This window comes from Pristiophorus japonicus, chromosome 6 (assembly GCF_044704955.1).
Source record: "Pristiophorus japonicus isolate sPriJap1 chromosome 6, sPriJap1.hap1, whole genome shotgun sequence".
NCBI classification, from domain to species: Eukaryota; Metazoa; Chordata; class Chondrichthyes; family Pristiophoridae; genus Pristiophorus; species Pristiophorus japonicus.
The window spans coordinates 123,817,491-123,837,276 of record NC_091982.1 but is presented as its reverse complement, the minus strand read 5'-3'; the positions used below and the strand labels follow the sequence as shown (position 1 = coordinate 123,837,276).

Genomic DNA, 19,786 nt, shown 5'->3' with positions numbered 1-19,786 from the left:
AATTGGTAATTTTGTTTTGTGAGACCCCTTGGGGAAGAGTGGCCATAATATGATAGATTTCTTCATTAAGATGGAGAGTGACACAGTTAATTCTGAGACTAGGTCCTGAACTTAAAGAAAGGTAAATTTGATCATATGAGACGTGAATTGGCTAGGTTAGATTCGGAAATTATACTTAAAGGGTTGATGGTGGATAGGCAATGGCAGACATTTAAAGATTATATGGATAAACTTTAACAATTGTACATCCCTGTCTAGCGTAAAAATAAAACGGGGAAGGTGGCTCAACCGTGGCTAACAAGGGAAATGAGGGATAGTGTTAAATCCAAGGAAGAGGCATATAAATTGGCCAAGAAAAGCAATAAACCTGAGGACTGGGAGAAATTTAGAATTAGGAGGGGAAAAATATAGTACGAGAGTAAGCTTGCAGGGAACATAAAAACTGACTGCAAAAGCTTCAATAGGTATGTGAAAAGAAAATGATTAATGAAGACAAATGTAGGTCCCTTGCAGTCAGAATCAGGTGAATTTATAATGGGGAACAAAGAAATGGCAGACCAATTGAACAAATACTTTGGTTCTGTCTTCACAAAGGAAGACACAAATAACCTTCCAGAAATATTAGGGGACTGAGGGTCGAGCGAGAAGGAGGAACTGAAGGAAATCCTTATTAGTCAAGAAATTGTGTTAAGGAAATTGATGGGATTGAAATCTCCAGGGCCTGTAGTCTGCATTCCAGAATACTTAAGGAAGTGGCCCTAGAAATAGTGGATGCATTGGTGGTCATTTTCCAACATTCTATTGACTCTGGATCAGTTCCTACGGATTGGAGAGTGGCTAATGTAACCCCACTTTTTAAAAAAGGAGGGGGAGAGAAAACAGCGAATTATAGACCGGTTAGCCTAACATCGGTCATGGGGAAATGTTGGAATCAATGATTAAAGACGTAATAGCAGCGCATTTGGAAAGCAGTGACAAGATCGGTGCAAGTCAGCATGGATTTATGAATGTAAAATCATGCTTGTCAAATCTTCTAGAATTTTTTGAGGATGTAACTAGTAGAGTAGACAAGGGAGAACCAGTGGATGTGGTGTATTTGGACTTTCAAAAGGCTATTGACAAGGTCCCACACAAGAGATTAGTGTGAAAAATTAAGGCACATGGTATTGGGGGTAATGTATTGACGTGGATAGAGAACCGGTTGGCAGACAGGAAGCAAAGAGTAGGAATAAACGGGTCCTTTTTAGATTGGCAGGAAGTGACTAGTGGGGTACCGCAAGGTTCAGTGCTGGGCCCCCAGCTATTTACAATATACATTAATGATTTGGACGAAGGAATTGAATTTAATATCTCAAAGTTTGCAGATGACACTAAGTTGGCTGGCAGTGTGAGCTGTGAGCAGGATGCTAAGAGGCTGCAGGATGACTTAGTTAGGTGAGTGGGCAAAAGCATGGCAGATGCAGTATAATGTGGATAAATGTGATGTTATGCACTTTGGTGGCAAAAACAGGGAGGCAGAATATTATCTGAATGGTGACAGATTAGGAAAAGGGGAGGTGCAACGAGACCTGGGTGTCATGGTACATCAGTCATTGAAAGTTGCCGTGCAGGTACAGCAGGCGGTGAAGAAAGCAACTGGCATATTGGCCTTCATAACCAGAGGATTTGAATATAGGAGCAGGGAGGTCTTATTGCAGTTGTACAGGGCCTTGGTGAGACCACACCTTGAGTATTGTGTTCAGTTTTGGTCTCCTAATCTGAGGAAGGGCATTCTTGCTATTGCGGGAGTGCAGCGAAGGTTCACCAGACTGATTTCCGGGACAGCAGGACTTACATATGAAGAAATACTGGATCGACTAAGCTTATATTCACTGGAATTTAGAAGAATGAGAGGGGCTCTCATAGAAACATATAAAATTCTGACGGGATTGGACAGGTTAGATTCAGGAAGGATGTTCCCAAAGGCGGGGAAGTCCAGAACCAGGGGTCACAGTCTAAGGATAAGGTGTAAGCCATTTAGGACCGAAATGAGGAGACACTTCTTCACTCAGAGAATTATGAACCTGTGGAATTCTCTACCACAGAAAGTTGTTGAGGTCAGTTCGTTAGATATATTCAAAAGGGAGTTAGATGTGGCCCTTACGGCTAAAGGGATCAGGGGTTATGGAGAGAAAGCAGGAATGGGGTACTGAAGTTGCATGATCAGCCATGATCATATTGAATGGTGACGCCTGACTGGTGCCGAAACAGAGAATTTTCCGAACCACTGGAGGTTACACCTGGCCTAGGCTTAATAGTACCTGTCGACAGCGCCCAGGCTCGTGGTGTGTGTGGAGTGTGTATGTGTGTGTGTGTGTGGAGGATGTGTCTGTGTGTGTGGTGGGGGATGTGTGTATGTGAGGGAGGGGGGGGTGGTGGGGGGTGTGTGTATGTGGGGGGTGGTGTGGTGTGTGTGTGGGGGGTGGGGCGGGTGTGCCTGTGGGGTGCGTGTTTGTGCGTGTGTGTGTGCTGGCAGCCTGTGGGCCGCACACATTCACTGACTGACAGCCGCTCCCAGCCAATCGCCGCACACGCTCACTGAAAGACAGACGCTCCCAGCCAATCGCCACTTACATTCACTGACTGACAGCCGCTCCCAGCCAATCGCCACTTACATTCACTGAAAGACAGACGCTCCCAGCCAATCACCACACACACTCACTGAAAGACAGACGCTCCCAGCCAATCGCCACTTACATTCACTGACTGACAGCCGCTCCCAGCCAATCGCCACACACGCTCACTGACTGACAGCCACTCCCAGCCAATCGCTGCACGTGCTCACTGACTGACTGCCGCTCCCAGCCAATCGCCGCATGCACACCGCAGCAACAACTGACCCCGCTTTCTGAAACACGGTTGAAAGTTACGGACCCACAGCACTGCCCCCGACCAGCGCTTTGCACACTCAGATTGCACAGATAACATATTGCAACACTCACTGAGATGGCACAGATAACTCCAGACTGCAAAACTCACTGAGATTGCATTTCAAACTCACAGTCTGAGAAACTCGGGCCTTGCGCTCTCTCTCTCTCTCTCCGTGTAGAAATCTCCCAGTCACATTTTTAATTAACGCACTGGTTTGGTACTTTTAAAAAAAATAAAGCCTCTTCTCCCTCACGCCCAATTGATGTTGAACCACGGATGTTACCGGACCAGAGAGTCCCGGACCAGAGAGGTCCAACCTGTAGCACAAAAAGCAAAGTACCTAGTACTGAGCCCTGCGGAACCCCACTGGAAACAGCCTTCCAGTCACAAAAACACCTATCGACCATTACCGTTTGCTTCCTTCCTCTGAGCCAATCTTTGATCCAACTTTGCCGGCTTTTGCTTTTGTGACCAGTCTGCCATGTGGCACCTTATCAAAGGACTTGCTAAAATCCATATAGACTGCACCAAGTGCAATACCCTCATCGACCCTCCTCGTTGCCTCCTCAAAAAATTCAATCAACTTAGACACGACCTTCCCTTAACAAATTCATGCTGACTGTCCTTGATTAATCTGTGTCTTTCTAAATGAAGATTTATCCTGATCCTCAGAATTTTTTCCAATAATTTTCTCACCACCGAGGTTAGGCTGACTGGCCTGTAATTACTCGTTGTATCCCTTGCTCCCTTTTTAAACAAAGGTACCATGTTAGCAGTCCTCCAGTCCTCTGGCACCACACCTGCAGCCAGAGAGGGCTGGAAAATGATGGTCAGAGCCTCTGCTATTTCCTCTTTTGCTTCCCATAACAGCCTTGGATACATTTTATCTGGGCCTGGAGATTTATCCACTTTCAAAGATGCTAAACCCCTGAACACTTCCTCTCTCTCTGTTTATTTCATCTCATATTTCACACTCCTGCTCCCTGATTGCAACGTCTGCATTGCCCCTCTCTTTTGTGAAAACAGAAGCAAAGTATTCATTAAGAACCATACCCACATCTTCCACCTCCACACACAGATTACCTTTATGGTCTCCAATAGGCCCAACTCTTTCTTTAGTTATCTTCTTGCTCTTAATGTATTCATAAAATATATTCTTCACTTAAAGTGAACACGTCTTGATTTCGTGAAAAGAGTATGACAGATTAAGAGTAGTTAATGAACAATAAAGACCAGGAAACTTATACAACTGTGGGACACTCAAGGACATTAAAGCAATCATCGACTAATGTTTAACCAGTTTGAGGTTGTCAAAGGTTCACAACAGAACAGCCAATGGTAACATGGGAAGGGTAGCATAGGTCCATTAAGCCAGAGGCCTGGACTAATGATCTGGAGACATGAGTTCACAATCCCACCATGGTAGATGGGGAATTTAAATTCAGAGAATTAAATAAATTGGAGTAAGAAGCTGGTATCAGTAATGGTGATCATGTAACTACTGGATTGTCAAAAAAAAACATCTGGCTCACCTAACGTCGTTTAGGCATGGTTTTCTAGACCAATACGTCGGGGAACCAACTAGAGGGCTGGCCATCCTAGACTTGGTGATGTGTAACGAGAACGGACTAATTAGCAATCTTGTTGTGCGAGGCCCCTTGGGGAAGAGTGACCATAATATGGTAGAATTCTTTATTAAGATGGAGAGTGAGACAGTTAATTCGGAAACTATGGTCCTGAACTTAAGGAAAGGTAACTTCGAAGGTATGAGGCGTGAATTGGTTAGAATAGACTGGCAAAGGATACTTAAAGGGTTGATGGTGGATAAGCAATGGCAAACATTTAAGGAGCACATGGATGAGCTTCAACAATTGTACATCCCTGTCTGGAGTAAAAATAAAACGGGGAAGGTGGCTCAACCGTGACTAACAAAGGAAATTAGGGATAGTGTTAAATCTAAGGAAGAGGCATATAAATTGGCCAGGAAAAGCAGCAAACTGGAGGACTGGGAGAAATTTATAATTCAGCAGAGGAGGACAAAGGGTTTAATTAGGAGGGGGAAAATAGAATATGAGAAGAAGCTTGCTGGGAACATAAAAACTGACTGCAAAAGCTTCTACAGACATGTGCAGAGAAAAAGATAATTGAAGACAAATGTAGATCCCTTGCAGTCAGAATCAGGTGAATTTATAATGGGGAACAAAGAAATGGCAGACCAATTGAACAAATACTTTGGTTCTGTCTTCACGAAGGAAGACACAAATAACCTTCCGGAAATACGAGGGGACCGAGGGTCTAGCGAGAAGGAGGAACTGAAGGAAATCCTTATTAGTCAGGAAATTGTGTTAGGGACATTGATGAAATTAAAGGCCGATAAATCCCCAGGGCCTGATCGTCTGCATCCGAGAGTACTTAAGGAAGTGGCCCTAGAAATAGTGGATGCATTGGTGATCATTTTCCAACCGTCTATGAACTCTGGATCAGTTCCTATGGACTGGAGCATAGCTAATGTAACACCACTTTTTAAAAAAGGAGGGAGAGAGAAAATGGGAAATTGTAGACCGATTAGCCTGACATTGGTAATGGGGAAAATGTTGGAATTGATTATGAGAGATGAACTAGCAACGCATTTGGAAAGCAGTGACAGGATCGGTCCAAGTCAGCATAGGTTTATGAAAGGGAAATCATGCTTGACAAATCTTCTAGAATTTTTTGAGGATGTAACTAAGAGAGTGGACAAGGGAGAACTAATGGATGTGGTGTATTTGGACTTTCAAAAGGCTTTTGACAAGGCCTCACACAGGAGATTGGTGAGCAAAATTAAAGCACATGGTATTCGGGGTAATGTATTGACGTGGATAGAGAACTGGTTAGCAGACAGGAAGCAAAGAGTGGGATAAACAGGTCCTTTTCAGAATGGCAGGCAGTGACTAGTGGGGATGCTGCAGGGCTCAGTGCTGGGGCCCCCAGCTATTTACAATATATATCAATGATTTAATTGAAGGAATTGAGAGTAATATCTCCAAGTTTGCAGATGACACTAAGCTGGGTGGTGGTGTGAGCTGTGAGGAGGATGCTAAGAGACTGCAGAGTGACTTGGACAGGTTAGGTGAGTAGGCAAATGCATGGCAGATACAGTATAATGTGGATAAATGTGAGGTTATCCACTTTGGGGGCAAAAACACAAAGGCAGAATATTATCTGAATGGCGGCAGATTAGGAAAAGGGGAGGTGCAATGAAACCTGCGTGTCATGGTACATCAGTCATTGAAAGTTGGCATGCAGGTATAGCAGGCGGTGAAGAAGTCAAATGATATGTTGGCCGTCATAGTTAAGGTATTTGAGTATCGGAGCAGGGAGGTCTAACTGCAGCTGTACAGGACCTTGGTGAGGCCTCACCTGGAATATTGTGTTCAGTTTTGGTCTCCTAATCTGAGGAAGGACATTCTTGCTATTGAGGGAGTGCAGCGAAGGTTCACCAGAATGATTCCTGGGATGGCAGGACTGACATATGAGGAGAGACTGGATCGAATAGGCCTGTATTCACTGGAGTTTAGAAGAGTGATAGGGGATCTCATAGAAACATATAAAATTCTGACGGGACTGGACAGGTTAGATGCAGGAAGAATGTTCCCGATGTTGGGGGAGTCCAGAACCAGGAGTCATAGAAACATAGAAACATAGAAACTAGGTGCAGGAGTAGGCCATTCGGCCCTTCTAGCCTGCACCGCCATTCAATGAGTTCATGGCTGAACATGCAACTTCAGTACGCAATTCCTGCTTTCTCACCATACCCCTTGATTCCCCCAGTAGTAAGGACTTCATTTAACTCCTTTTTGAATATATTTAGTGAATTGGCCTCAACAACTTTCTGTGGTAGAGAATTCCACAGGTTCACCACTCTCTGGGTGAAGAAATTCCTTCTCATCTCGGTCCTAAATGGCTTCCCCCTTATCCTTAAACTGTGTCCCCTGGTTCTGGACTTCCCCAACATTGGGAACATTCTTCCTGCATCTAACCTGTCTAACCCCGTCAGAATTTTAAACGTTTCTATGAGGTCCCCTCTCATTCTTCTGAACTCCAGTGAATACAAGCCCAGTTGATCCAGTCTTTCTTGATAGGTCAGTCCCGCCATCCCGGGAATCAGTCTGGTGAACCTTCGCTGCACTCCCTCAATAGCAAGAATGTCCTTCCTCAGGTTAGGAGACCAAAACTGTACACAATACTCCAGGTGTGGCCTCACCAAGGCCCTGTACAATTGTAGCAACACCTCCCTGCCCCTGTACTCAAATCCCCTCGCTATGAAGGCCAACATGCCATTTGCTTTCTTAACCGCCTGCTGTACCTGCATGCCAACCTTCAATGACTGATGTACCATGACACCCAGGTCTCTTTGCACCTCCCCTTTTCCTAATCTGTCACCATTCAGATAATAGGCTGTCTCTCTGTTTTTACCACCAAAGTGGATAACATTTATCCACATTATACTTCATCTGCCATGCATTTGCCCACTCACCTAACCTATCCAAGTTGCTCTGCAGCCTCATAGCATCCTCCTCGCAGCTCACACTGCCACCCAACTTAATGTCATCCGCAAATTTGGAGATACTACATTTAATCCTCTCGTCTAAATCATTAATGTACAGTGTAAACAGCTGGGGCCCCAGCACAGAATCTTGCGGTAACCCACTAGTCACTGCCTGCCATTCTGAAAAGTCCCCATTTACTCCTACTCTTTGCTTCTTGTCTGACAACCAGTTCTCAATCCATGTCAGCACACTACCCCCAATCCCATGTGCTTTAACTTTGCACATTAATCTCTTGTGTGGGACCTTGTCGAAAGCCTTCTGAAAGTCCAAATATACCACATCAACTGGTTCTCCCTTGTCCACTCTACTGGAAACATCCTCAAAAAATTCCAGAAGATTTGTCAAGCATGATTTCCCTTTCACAAATCCATGCTAACTTGGACCTATCATATTACCTCTTTCCAAATGCACTGCTATGACATCCTTAATAATTGATTCCATCATTTTACGCACTACCGATGTCAGGCTGACCGGTCTATAATTCCCTGTTTTCTCTCTCCCTCCTTTTTTAAAAAGTGGGGTTACATTGGCTACCCTCCACTCCATAGGAACTGATCCAGAGTCAATGGAATGTTGGAAAATGACTGTCAATGCATCCGCTATTTCCAAGGCCACCTCCTTAAGTACTCTGGGATGCAGTCCATCAGGCCCTGGGGATTTATCGGCCTTCAATCCCATCAATTTCCCCAACACAATTTCCTGACTAATAAGGATTTCCCTCAGTTCCTCCTCCTTACCAGACCCTCCGACCCCTTTTATATCCGGAAGGTTGTTTGTGTCCTCCTCAGTGAATACCGAACCAAAGTACTTGTTCAATTGGTCCGCCATTTCTTTGTTCCCCGTTATGACTTCCCCTGATTCTGACTGCAGGGGACCTACGTTTGTCTTTACTAACCTTTTTCTCTTTACATATCTATAGAAACTTTTGCAATCCGTCTTAATGTTCCCTGCAAGCTTCTTCTCGTACTCCATTTTCCCTGCCCTAATCAAACCCTTTGTCCTCCTCAGCTGAGTTCTAAATTTCTCCCAGTCCCCGGGTTCGCTGCTATTTCTGGCCAATTTGTATGCCACTTCCTTGGCTTTAATGCTATCCCTGATTTCCCTTGATAGCCACGGTTGAGCCACCTTCCCTTTTTTATTTTTACGCCAGACAGGAATGTACAATTGTTGTAGTTCATCCATGCAGTCTCTAAATGTCTGCCATTGCCCACCCACAGTCAACCCCTTCAGTATCATTCGCCAATCTATCCTAGCCAATTCACGCCTCATACCTTCAAAGTTACCCTTCTTTAAGTTCTGGACCATGGTCTCTGAATTAACTGTTTCATTCTCCATCCTAATGCAGAATTCCACCATATTATGGTCACTCTTCCCCAAGGGGCCTCGCACAATGAGATTGCTAATTAATCCTCTCTCATTACACAACACCCAGTCTAAGATGGCCTCCCCCCTAGTTGGTTCCTCGACATATTGGTCTAAAAAACCATCCCTTATGCACTCCAGGAAATCCTCCTCCACCGTATTGCTTCCAGTTTGGTTAACCCAATCTATGTGCATATTAAAGTCTCCCATTATAACTGCTGCACCTTTATTGCACGCACCCCTAATTTCATGTTTGATGCCCTCCCCAACATCACTACGACTGTTTGGAGGTCTGTACACAACTCCCACTAACGATTTTTGCCCTTTGGTATTCTGCAGCTCTACCCATATAGATTCCACATCATCCAAGCTAATGTCCTTCCGAACTATTGCCTTAATTTGCTCCTTAACCAGCAATGCTACCCCACCTCCTTTTCCTTTTATTCTATCTTTCCTGAATGTTGAATACCCCTGGATGTTGAGTTCCCAGCCCTGATCATCCTGGAGCCACGTCTCCGTAATCCCAATCACATCATATTTGTTAACATCTATTTGCACAGTTAATTCATCCACCTTATTGCGGATACTCCTTGCATTAAGACACAAAGCCTTCAGGCTTGTTTTTTTAACGCCCTTTGTCCTTTTCGAATTTTGCTGTACAGTGGCCCTTTTTGTTCTTTGCCTTGGGTTTCTCTGCCCTCCACTTTTCCTCATCTCCTTTCTGTCTTTTGCTTTTGACTCCTTTTTGTTTCCCTCTGTCTCCCTGCATTGGTTCCCATCCCCCTGCCATATTAGTTTAAATCCTCCCCAACAGCACTAGCAAACACTCCCCCTAGGACATTGGTTCCGGTCCTGCCCAGGTGCAGACCGTCCAGTTCGTACTGGTCCCACCTCCCTCAGAACCGGTTCCAATGCCCCAGGAATTTGAATCCCTCCCTGCTGCACCACTGCTCAAGCCACGTATTCATCTGTGCTATCCTGCGATTCCTACTCTGACTATCACGTGGCACTGGTAGCAATCCCGAGATTACTACTTTTGAGGTCCTACTTTTTAATTTAGCTCCTCGCTCCTTAAATTCGTTTCGTAGGACCTCATCCCTTTTTTTACCTATGTCGTTGGTACCAATGTGCACCACGACAACTGGCTGTTCTCCCTCCCTTTTTAGAATGTCCTGCACCCGCTCCGTGACATCCTTGACCCTTGCACCAGGGAGGCAACATACCATCCTGGAGTCTCGGTTGTGGCCGCAGAAACGCCTATCTATTCCCCTCACCATTGAATCCCCAATCACTATTGCTCTCCCACTCTTTTTCCTGCCCTCCTGTGCAGCAGAGCCAGCCATGGTGCCATGAACTTGGCTGCTGCTGCCCTCCCCTGATGAGTCATCCCCCTCAACAGTACCCAAAGCAGTTTTGCAGGGGGATGACCACATGGGACTCCTGCACTACCTTCCTTGCACTGCTCTTCCTGTTGGTCTTCCATTCCCTATCTGGCTGTGGACCCTTTCCCTGCGGTATGACCAACTCGCTGCACGTGATACTCACGTCATTCTCAGCATCGTGGATGCTCCAGAGTGAATCCACCCTCAGCTCCAACTCCGCAACGCGGACCGTCAGGAGCTTGAGGTGGATACACTTCCTGCAGATATAGTCGTCAGGAACACTGGTGTCGTCCCTGAGTTCCCACATGGTACAGGAGGAGCATAACACCCGACCGAGCTCTCCTGCCATGACTTAACCCTTAGATACACTTAAATTGGCAACAACAATGTTAAAAGTTACTCACTGATATAGAAGAGAAAAAAGAAAAACTACTTACCAATCACCAGCCAATCACTTACCCTCTTGGCTGTGACGTCACCTTTTGATTTCTTTCTACTTCTTTTTTGCCTTCTCCCTGTAGCTGCACAAGTCACACCTTTTATAGGCCTCACCACGCACCTCCTCGACGCTGCTCCCGACTGCCGCCGACGCTGGGCCCCGGACTCCCTGCTGTGCCTTTTATAGACCTCTCCACGCACCTCCTCGCCGCTGCTCCCGACTGCCGCCGACGCTGGGCCCCGGACTCCCTGCTGTGCCTTTTATAGGCCTCTCCACGCACCTCCTCGCCGCTGCTCCCGACTGCCGCCGACAGTCTAAGGACAAGGGGTCAGCCATTTAGCACCGAGATGAGGAGAAACTTCGTCACTCAGAGAGTTGTTACCCTGTGGAATTCTCTTCCGCAGAGAGTTGTTGATGCCAGTTCATTTGATATATTCAAGAGGGAGGTGGATATGGCCCTTACGGCTAAAAGGATCAAGGGGTATGGAGAGAAAGCAGGAAAGGGGTACTGAGGTGAATGATCAGCCATGATCTTAAATGGTGGTGCAGGCTCGAAGGGCTGAATGGCATGCTCGTGCACCTATTTTCTATGTTTCTATGTTTCTATTGGCGCATGCAAGACTCCAAATCTGAGTCAATGCCAGGGCACCACACATGGGATCTGGCTATAGCTTTCATCATTACTATGTCTGGGTGGGTACTGTGTAGGTCACGTATGAAAGTTTCCCTGCCTTTCTTGGGCAAAACCACACGATTATCCCATAAAAGATGGTCCACATGTATGGATATTTCATCTTTGCACCGCTGGAACGGCTTGATCTCTTCATGCGTCTCTGCTGGGACGCTGGACTAGCTCCCATGGAGGACATAGCTTTTTACAAGGGACAGTAAAGGATCCTGGCTGGTCCAGGTCCTGATCTGGTGGGCTGTAACGGGTGACTTTTCATTTTCAAATGCATCCATCACCAAGAGCAAGTCTGCAGGCTGTGCCATTTCCACCCTGATGGTGGGCAATGGTAGCCGACTGAGAGCAACAGCACAGTTCTCTGTGCCTGGCCTGTGGTGAATTACATAGTTATATGCAGACAGCGTGAGCGCCCATCTTTGGATGCGAGCAGAGGCATTGGTATTAATACCTTTCTCTCTGAGAACACTGTTATGAGCGGCTTATGGTCAGTTTCTAACTCGAACTTAAACCCAAACAGATACTGGTACATTTCTTTTGACCCCGTAAATGCATGCCAGAGCATCTTCTTCAATCATGTTGTAGCCCTTTCGGCCTTGGACAAACTCCTGGACGCATAAGCGACTGGTTGCAATGTTCCCGATTCGTTTGCTTGTTGTAACACACCCCCGACTCCGTATGAAGACGCATCGCAAGCTATCAGTAAACATTGACATGGGTCATACAGAACAAGCAGTTTGTTGGAACATAACAGATTACTCGCTTTCTCAAAAGCAGTCTCTTGTGATTTCCCCCATACCCAGTCATCTCCCTCGCGTAGCAACATGTGTCGAGCTTCTAGTAAGGTGCTTAACCCGGGTAGGAAATTACCAAAATAATTGAGGAGTTCCAGGAATGACTGCAGCTCCATCACGTTCTGTGGTCTCAGCGCATTCTTGATGGCCTCCGTCTTGGTGTCGGTGGGTCTGATGCCATCTGCCATGATTCTTCTCCCCAAGAACTTGACCTCTGGCGCCAGGAAAACACAGTTTCAATCTGAGTCCCACACAATCTAGCCGACTTAGAACCTCTTCCAGGATCTGCAAGTATTCGATGGTGTCTCGATCTGTGATCAATATATCGTCCTGGAAAACCATGCTGCGCGGAACAGACTTTAGCAGACTCTCCATGTTCCTTTGAAAATAACCGCAGCCGATCGAAGCCCAAACGAGCATCTATTGTAGATGAACAGACCTTTGTGCGTGTTGATGCAGGTGAGTCCTTTCCAGGATTCCACCAGCTCCTGCATCATGTAGGCCGAGGTCAGGTCCAATTTGGTGAACGTCTTCCCTCCTGCCAGCGTCGCAAATAGGTCGTCTGCCTTGGGTAGCAGGTACTGGTCCTGCAGCGAAAAATGGTTAATCGTTACGTTATAGTCCTCACAAATTCTGAACGTGTCATCGCCCTTGAGAACCGAAACAATCGGACTGGCCACTCGTTGAACTCAATCGGCGCGATGATGCCCTCTCGTTGCAGCCTGTCCAGCTCGATCTCCACTTTCTCTCGCATTATGTATGGCACCGCCCGTGCCTTGTGGTGGATGGGTCGTGTACTGGGAATCAAGTGGATCTGCACCTTCACCCCAGAGAAATTTCCGATGCCTGGCTCAAACAATGATGGAAACTTGCTCAAAACCTGGGCACATGAGGCGTCGTCGATGGATGAAAGCGTTTGTATGTCATCCCAGTTCCAGCAGATTTTTCCCAGCCAGCTTCTGCCGAAAAGTGTGGGGCCATCTCCTGGCACAATCCATAGTGGTAGTTCGTGCACTGCTTCATCATAGGAGACTTTTACTGCTGCACTGCCAATTTCAGGGATCAGCTCTTTAGTGTAAGTTCTCAGCTTGGTATGAATAGGGCTCAGCTTGGGCCTGTGTGCCTTGTTGCACTACAGCCTGTCGAAGGCCTTTTTGTTCATGATAGACTGACTCACACTCGCGTCCAATTCCATGGAGACTGGAATTCCATTCAGTTGAACTTTTAACATGATCGGTGGACATTTTGTGGTGAAGGTCTGTACCCTGTACACTTCTGCCTCCTCGGTTTGAGTCTCTAGTTTAGTTTGATCTGTCATGGATCTTCCTCTGCAACGTGGTGGTTTGCAGGGTTTGCAGCTCGTCCACACATTTGCTGGAGGTGTCCCATTGTTCCACAGCCTTTGCACGCATAGTGTTTGAAGCGGCATTGATGGGCTTGATGAACACCTCCGCAGTGCCAACAAGGTGTCAATTGTCTCGCATTCACGCTTGATGGCGGACTCTTGAGTCATCTGAGATCGTGCAGCTGCCGGTGTGTACTTTCTGCCATATGCATTCCTGCCTGAAAGCGACGTTACTTTGTGTACAGTACTTGCCAATGCATCTTTATGCTGCAAAATTTGTTTGGTGTTATCGCTGGTGGACATAAATGCCTGGGCTATCGTTACGGCTTTGCTCAAATTCTGTGTTTCAACAATCAATAGTTTGCGAAGGATAACTGTTATATATGTAAACTTGGGAGCACAGGTACTTGAGGAGGGCTCACAGGCTTGAGAGGCACTCTGGAGACCTGCAATAGAAGACTAAGGTCGCACTTTACTTTGAGCTCACAGTATCCAGTCAGACTCTTTCTTCATACATAACAATAACCTCATGGCCAATGCCAAGCACAAAAAAGTCTCAGCATTAGCTCCAGGAATCCACCAAATTCGCAAAATCCTGCAAGGCGCCTTATTTCAGCGACATAGCTCACCACTTTCTGGCCTTCAGACCATTGACATGTGTAAAATCGATACATTGCCATCAGAACACTCTCCTTCGGATGCTCCAAGACCAGCGTACACAGTTCTTCATACGATTTAGTTGTTGGTTTAACCGGAGCAAGAAGATTCTTCATGAGGTCATAGGTTGTTGCCCTGCAGACTGTGAGGAGGATCGTCCTTCATTTGGCAGTGTTTACACTCTCTTCCAGCTCGTTGGCCATGAAGTATTGGTCAAGTCACTCCACGAAGGCTTCCCAATTGTCCCCTTCTGAGAATTTCTCCAGGATACCAACAGTTCTCTGCATTTTTGCGTGATGATTCGTTATCTCGTTGCCAGTTGCTATGTCTCTAATAAAGTAATGTGACTGAGTACTGCAGACGTGAGTAAGTGTGACCTTAGTCTCTTTATTCTAACTCCAGAGCCAGTTACAGCATGGGAGGCCTGCTTATATACAGTGCTCTGAAATGATGCTGGGATCTCCTGGGACTCCAAAAGTTACGCCCTCTGGTGGCGGTAGAATGCTGGTTACATAGTGTTACATACATAACACAAGGGTTTTGGGGATTGGGCAGGGAAGTCGAGTTGAGGCCAAGATCAGATCAGCCATGATCTCATTGAATGGCAGAGCAGGCTCGAGCGGCTGAATGGCCGACTCTTGCTTCTATTTCTTAAGTTCTTATGTCCTTACTCGGTTTGGCCTATATATGGTCTTAACTGCCCTCATCGTTGCATCAAATCGCTACGACGCACCACACGGACTGCAGCGGTTCCAGAAGGCGGCCCACCAGCACCTTCTCGAGGCCAATGAGGGATGGGCAATAAATGCCGGCTTTACCAACGACGGCCACATCCCGTAAAGGGGAAAATAAAAATAAAACACAACCAGCAAGGCACAATCAGACAAAATACGGTAAAAGAAAAAAGTGAATAAAGGAATAGGAACAGTCCAAGAATTTCAATTAACCACACAACAGGCTTGTGTGGAGTTTTTCACCAATCGGGTTATTCTGGGAGAATTGGGTAAGAGGTGTGAATAACTGAGGCTCACTCAACAAAGCAAGTTCGTTGATCTCCAACATCTCCCGTCCTTACACTGCATGGGCTGAGTCTGTTTCTGGCACCTTCATTCTTTCTCTTCTGTTTATGGAAAATGCAAAGTGCCAGCAACAGTCTCACTTTCCCTCGAGTCTGATTGTCTGACCTTTGGGACTCTGTCTACTCTTTAACAAAGTGTGGTATCAGAGAGGTAAATAGTGTGACTGTGGGACTCTAGCTAATGTTTAACAGGGTGTGGTATCAGAGAGGTAAATAGTGTGACTATGGGACTCTATCTAATGTTTAACAGGGTGCGGTATCGGAGAGGTAAATAGCGTGACTGCTTCCCTTTATCCTCCCAGTGCAGGTCCAACACTGAAGCAGCATCGTCACTGGATCGAGGTGTTGTGTCAATAGCAGCATCCACTTCACTGAGATTCTCCACAGGGAACCACTGCAGGTAAGGACAAGAAATGGGACAGAAAAGATTATATTTTGATCCAAGTTATCAGGGTGAAGCACGCTCTATGGATTAACCTGAATTAAGTTCATTGTCAGGGGAAGAGGCAGTTGTGGAGATACAGATAGCAGAGTGTTTTCACTACACAATCCCACTCTCATTTTCTCATCGGATTTTGATGTATTTAAAGCACAAATTCCTCAAAATAAAAAACTTTTCCGAGTGTTCAGAAGGGTTCAAGGGTTAATGTTATGTGATAACATTTGTGGTTACGACCCAGACAGGTTATAAAAATAATAAGAACTTTGCAACTTAGCTGTGACCCAGGGCAAGTTCACCGAAAAGACAGCAGAATTGGAACAAATACCTTCTGCTCTCAGTGAGAGACGGGGTCACACCTAGTTTCCTGATTTATTACATCCATTCGTCTTACATGGAGTGTGTCTCTCCTCTTGAGAAAACAATGTTCTGGGGAAATGTACATTCAGTGTAAACAGGAAACCAGTGGTCACGTATGTTCGTGGGTTTTGAGCTTAAACACCGAGATCGTGAGTCTTCCATGAGATCATCCCATTGAAGAGACAATCTGACAGCAAGACCCAGGCGACCACTGCTGGTCGCTCTCATTTCGGTAATGTATGACCGTTTTTTCTATATAGAATAAAGTGTGCAAATAAATTTTATGTCATGGCGTGTGTCACTGCAGGTTCCCAAGCCTAAATCATTTCAGAATTTCAACTCAATTGTAAAAAGGACAAAAGCTTAAAATGTGACAAGTCTTACAGTTAGACGACTGTAATGGGATCGAGCATGGATGAAACTCTCACCATAGGAATGGAAACTGCAGAAATGCCTTTACAATGTCACAGGATGTAACTCATCCCATGGACAGAGCTGCCCCATAAGGCCCAGGGAGTGAACATTACTCTGATTAAAGGTGGCATCATGTGCACCAAATGCCTGCCTGGATCGCCCAGCACTCCCAGCCTGGTGTCTGCTTAAACAAATGCAATGGGGGTCCTGTACCTGTTATTGGACACCGATTGTAACTGGCTCCCTCATAGCAGCAATGATGTGGCAAAATGGATAAATTCAGAGATTAGAGAGGTTTGCAGCAAAATTAGAATCGTTTTAATGAGAAACTTTATTTTTCATATAGAATGGGAGGCGCTGATAGCTTTGAAATGTAGTGAATTTCATAAATATCTTCAAGATAGTTTCCTGGAGCAATATGTTCGAGAACCAAGATAAGGCCAGGCTGTACGAGGTTTAGTAATGAGGAATGAGCCAGACTTAGTTAATAATGTAACAGTCAGGGAACATTCACTCAACAGTGATTGTAATATGGTCGCATTTAATGTTAGATTGAAAGGGGAAACATAACACGACTCGAGACTTAAGATTAACACTAAAAGTTTAAATAATTATATTAGAAGGAAAAGGGTAGTCGGGGTAGTGTGGGTCCTTGGAGACAATGTGGGTAATATTACAAATGAAGAGAAGGAAATGGCAGACTTGTTGAACAACGACTTTGTGTCAGTCTTCACAGTACAGGAAGAGGATAATATACCTCACATTCCAGGGAAACTAATAATGAGTCACGGACTGGAACTCACTAAAGTTAACCGAAGCAAGAAAACAGTATTAGAAACAATAATGGTACTGAAGACTGACCAATCCCCAGGTCCTGATGGTTTCGAGCCCAGAGTTTTAAAAGAGACAGGTGAGCAAATTACAGATGCTTTAGTCATAAACTTTCAAAGTTCTCTCGATTCAGGAATTATTCCTTTCGATTGGAAAATTGCAAATGTAACTCCATCATTTAGAAAGGTGTGAGAGAGAAACCAGGAAATTATAGACCGTTAGTGTAACATTTGTTGTGGGGCAGCTATTGGAATCGATAATTAAGGCCAGAGTGAGTGAGCACTTGGAGAAATTTGAGCTGATTTGGGGAGAGTCAGTGTGGATATGTAAAGGGGGAGAGTCAGTGTGGATATGTAAAGGGGGGAGTCAGTGTGGATATGTAAAGGGGGAGAGTCAGTGTGGATATGTAAAGGGGGAGAGTCAGTGTGGATATGTAAAGGGGGAGAGTCAGTGTGGATATGTAAAGGGGGAGTCAGTGTGGATATGTAAAGGGAGAGTCAGTGTGGATATGTAAAGGGGGAGAGTCAGTGTGGATATGTAAAGGGGGGGTCAGTGTGGATATGTAAAGGGGGAGTCAGTGTGGATATGTAAAGGGGGAGTCAGTGTGGATATGTAAAGGGAGAGAGTCAGTGTGGATATGTAAAGGGAGAGTCAGTTTGGATATGTAAAGGGTTGGTCATGTCTAACAAACTTAATTGATTTTTTTGAGCCAGTAACTAAAGTAGTAGACAGTGGAATGTCTATACAAATGCAAAATACTGTGGACACTGGAATTCTGAAATAAAAGCAGAAAGTGCTGGAAATACTCAGAGGGTCAGACAGCATCTGTATAGCGAGAAACAGAGTTAATGTTTCAGGTCGATGACCCTTCGTCAGAACTGGAAAAGGTTCGAGATGTTACAGGTTTGAAGCAAGTGCAGAGGCAGTGAAAGGGGGGAGGGGAGGAAAGAACAAAAGGGAAGGTCTGTGATAGGGTGAAAGGCAGGAAAGATTAAATGACACAGTGGGATGATGGTGCAAGGCCAAAGGAGCTGGTAATGAGAGGAGTAAAGCTGCAATAGATGGGAATAACTGAATCATCAACAGCTGGGTTCTGAAAATGAGGGAAGAGTTTATGATCTGAAATTGTTCAACTCAATGTTGAGTCCGGAAGACTGTAAACTGTCAAATCGAAAGTTGAGATGCTGTTCCTCGACCTTACGTTGAACTTCATTGAGCTTCAGTTTCGGAGGCTGAGGACAGAGAGGTCAGGGTGGGAGTGGAGCGGAGAATTCAAAGGGAATGTCTGTGTTGCTGATATGGATTTCCTGAAGGTTTTCGAAAAGGTTCCACAAAGAGATTGTTAGCTTAAATTAAAGCTCCTGGAATTGAAGGCAGATTAGTGATCTGGTTAGGGGATTGGTTAGGGAGTAGAAGACAGAGTAGGGATAATGAGTATGAACTCCAATTGGAAGGAATGAACTAGTGGTGTCCCACAAGGATCTGTGCTGGGGCCTCAACTATTCACTATATTTATCAATGACTTCGATAACACAATAGGGAGCCATATATCCACGTTTGCCAGTGACACAAAGGTTGGTGATATAGTAAGTTATGTAGATGGGAGCATCAGATTACAGACACATTGATAGATTCAGTGAGTGGGCAAAACTCTGGCAGATGGATATCAACGTAGGTAAGTGTGAGGTCATCCATTTTGGACAAAAAAGGATAGATCTGAGTATTATTTAAATGGTGCTGGTCCAAAAGATTTAGGGGTTCATGTGCACAGACCATTAAAATGTAGTAGTACGGTACAAAAATAATCAGAAGGTCTGATGGAATGTTAGCCTTTATAACCAGAGGGCTGGAGCACAGTTCTGGGCACCGCATCTTAGAAAGGATTGACTGACCTTGGAAGGAGTGCAGTGCAGATTCACCAGAATGTTCCCAGGGTTCCAAGGATTACATTGTGAGGAGAGATTACACCAACTAGGCTTGTATTCCCGAGAATACAGAAGGTTAAGGGGTGATTTGTTTGATGTTTTTAGGATATGGAAAGGAATTGATAGGGTAGGTAGAAACTTTCTTCCCCTGGTGGGAGAGTCAAGGACGAGGGGACAAAACCTTGAAATCAGAGCCAGGCCATTCAGGAGAGAAGTTAGGGAACACTTCCTCACACAAAGGGTGGTAAAAGTATGGAACCTCTCTCCCACATAGAGCAGTAGGTGCCAGCTCAATGAATAATGTTAACTCTGAGACTGACGGATATTTTCTGGCCAAGGTTATTAAAGGATATAGAGCCAAGGCAAGTGGATGGAGTTCGGATACAGATCTGCCATTGAATGGAGGAACAGGCTCGAGGGGCTGAATGGCCTCCTCCTATACATATCTTCCTATACTGCAATCAGAAATGGGTAAAGCCAGCATTGTACATGTCAGTCTCTGTCTGCAGACTTTGAGAGGCCTAACCAGCCGTCCTTAAAGGGACCACTGGAGGCCTCTTCCTAAAGGTAGTGCAG

The 19,786-nt window shown here is 45.4% G+C and overlaps 1 protein-coding gene across 5 annotated transcripts in view; it reads left to right on the top strand.

Moving 5' to 3' along the window:
* LOC139265775 (interferon-inducible GTPase 5-like) overlaps positions 1 to 19,786 on the top strand; it is a 59,326-nt gene that overhangs the window by 23,659 nt on the left and 15,881 nt on the right. For 2 of the 5 annotated variants that reach the window (XM_070883168.1, XM_070883172.1), the window contains exon 2: positions 15,544 to 15,641. In XM_070883168.1, the coding sequence (XP_070739269.1) occupies positions 15,544 to 15,641 (98 nt within the window). Of the gene's footprint in view, positions 1 to 15,543; positions 15,642 to 17,181; positions 17,365 to 19,786 lie in introns of all 5 variants that reach the window. The other 3 variants (XM_070883170.1, XM_070883171.1, XM_070883173.1) reach the window with 2 other exon arrangements.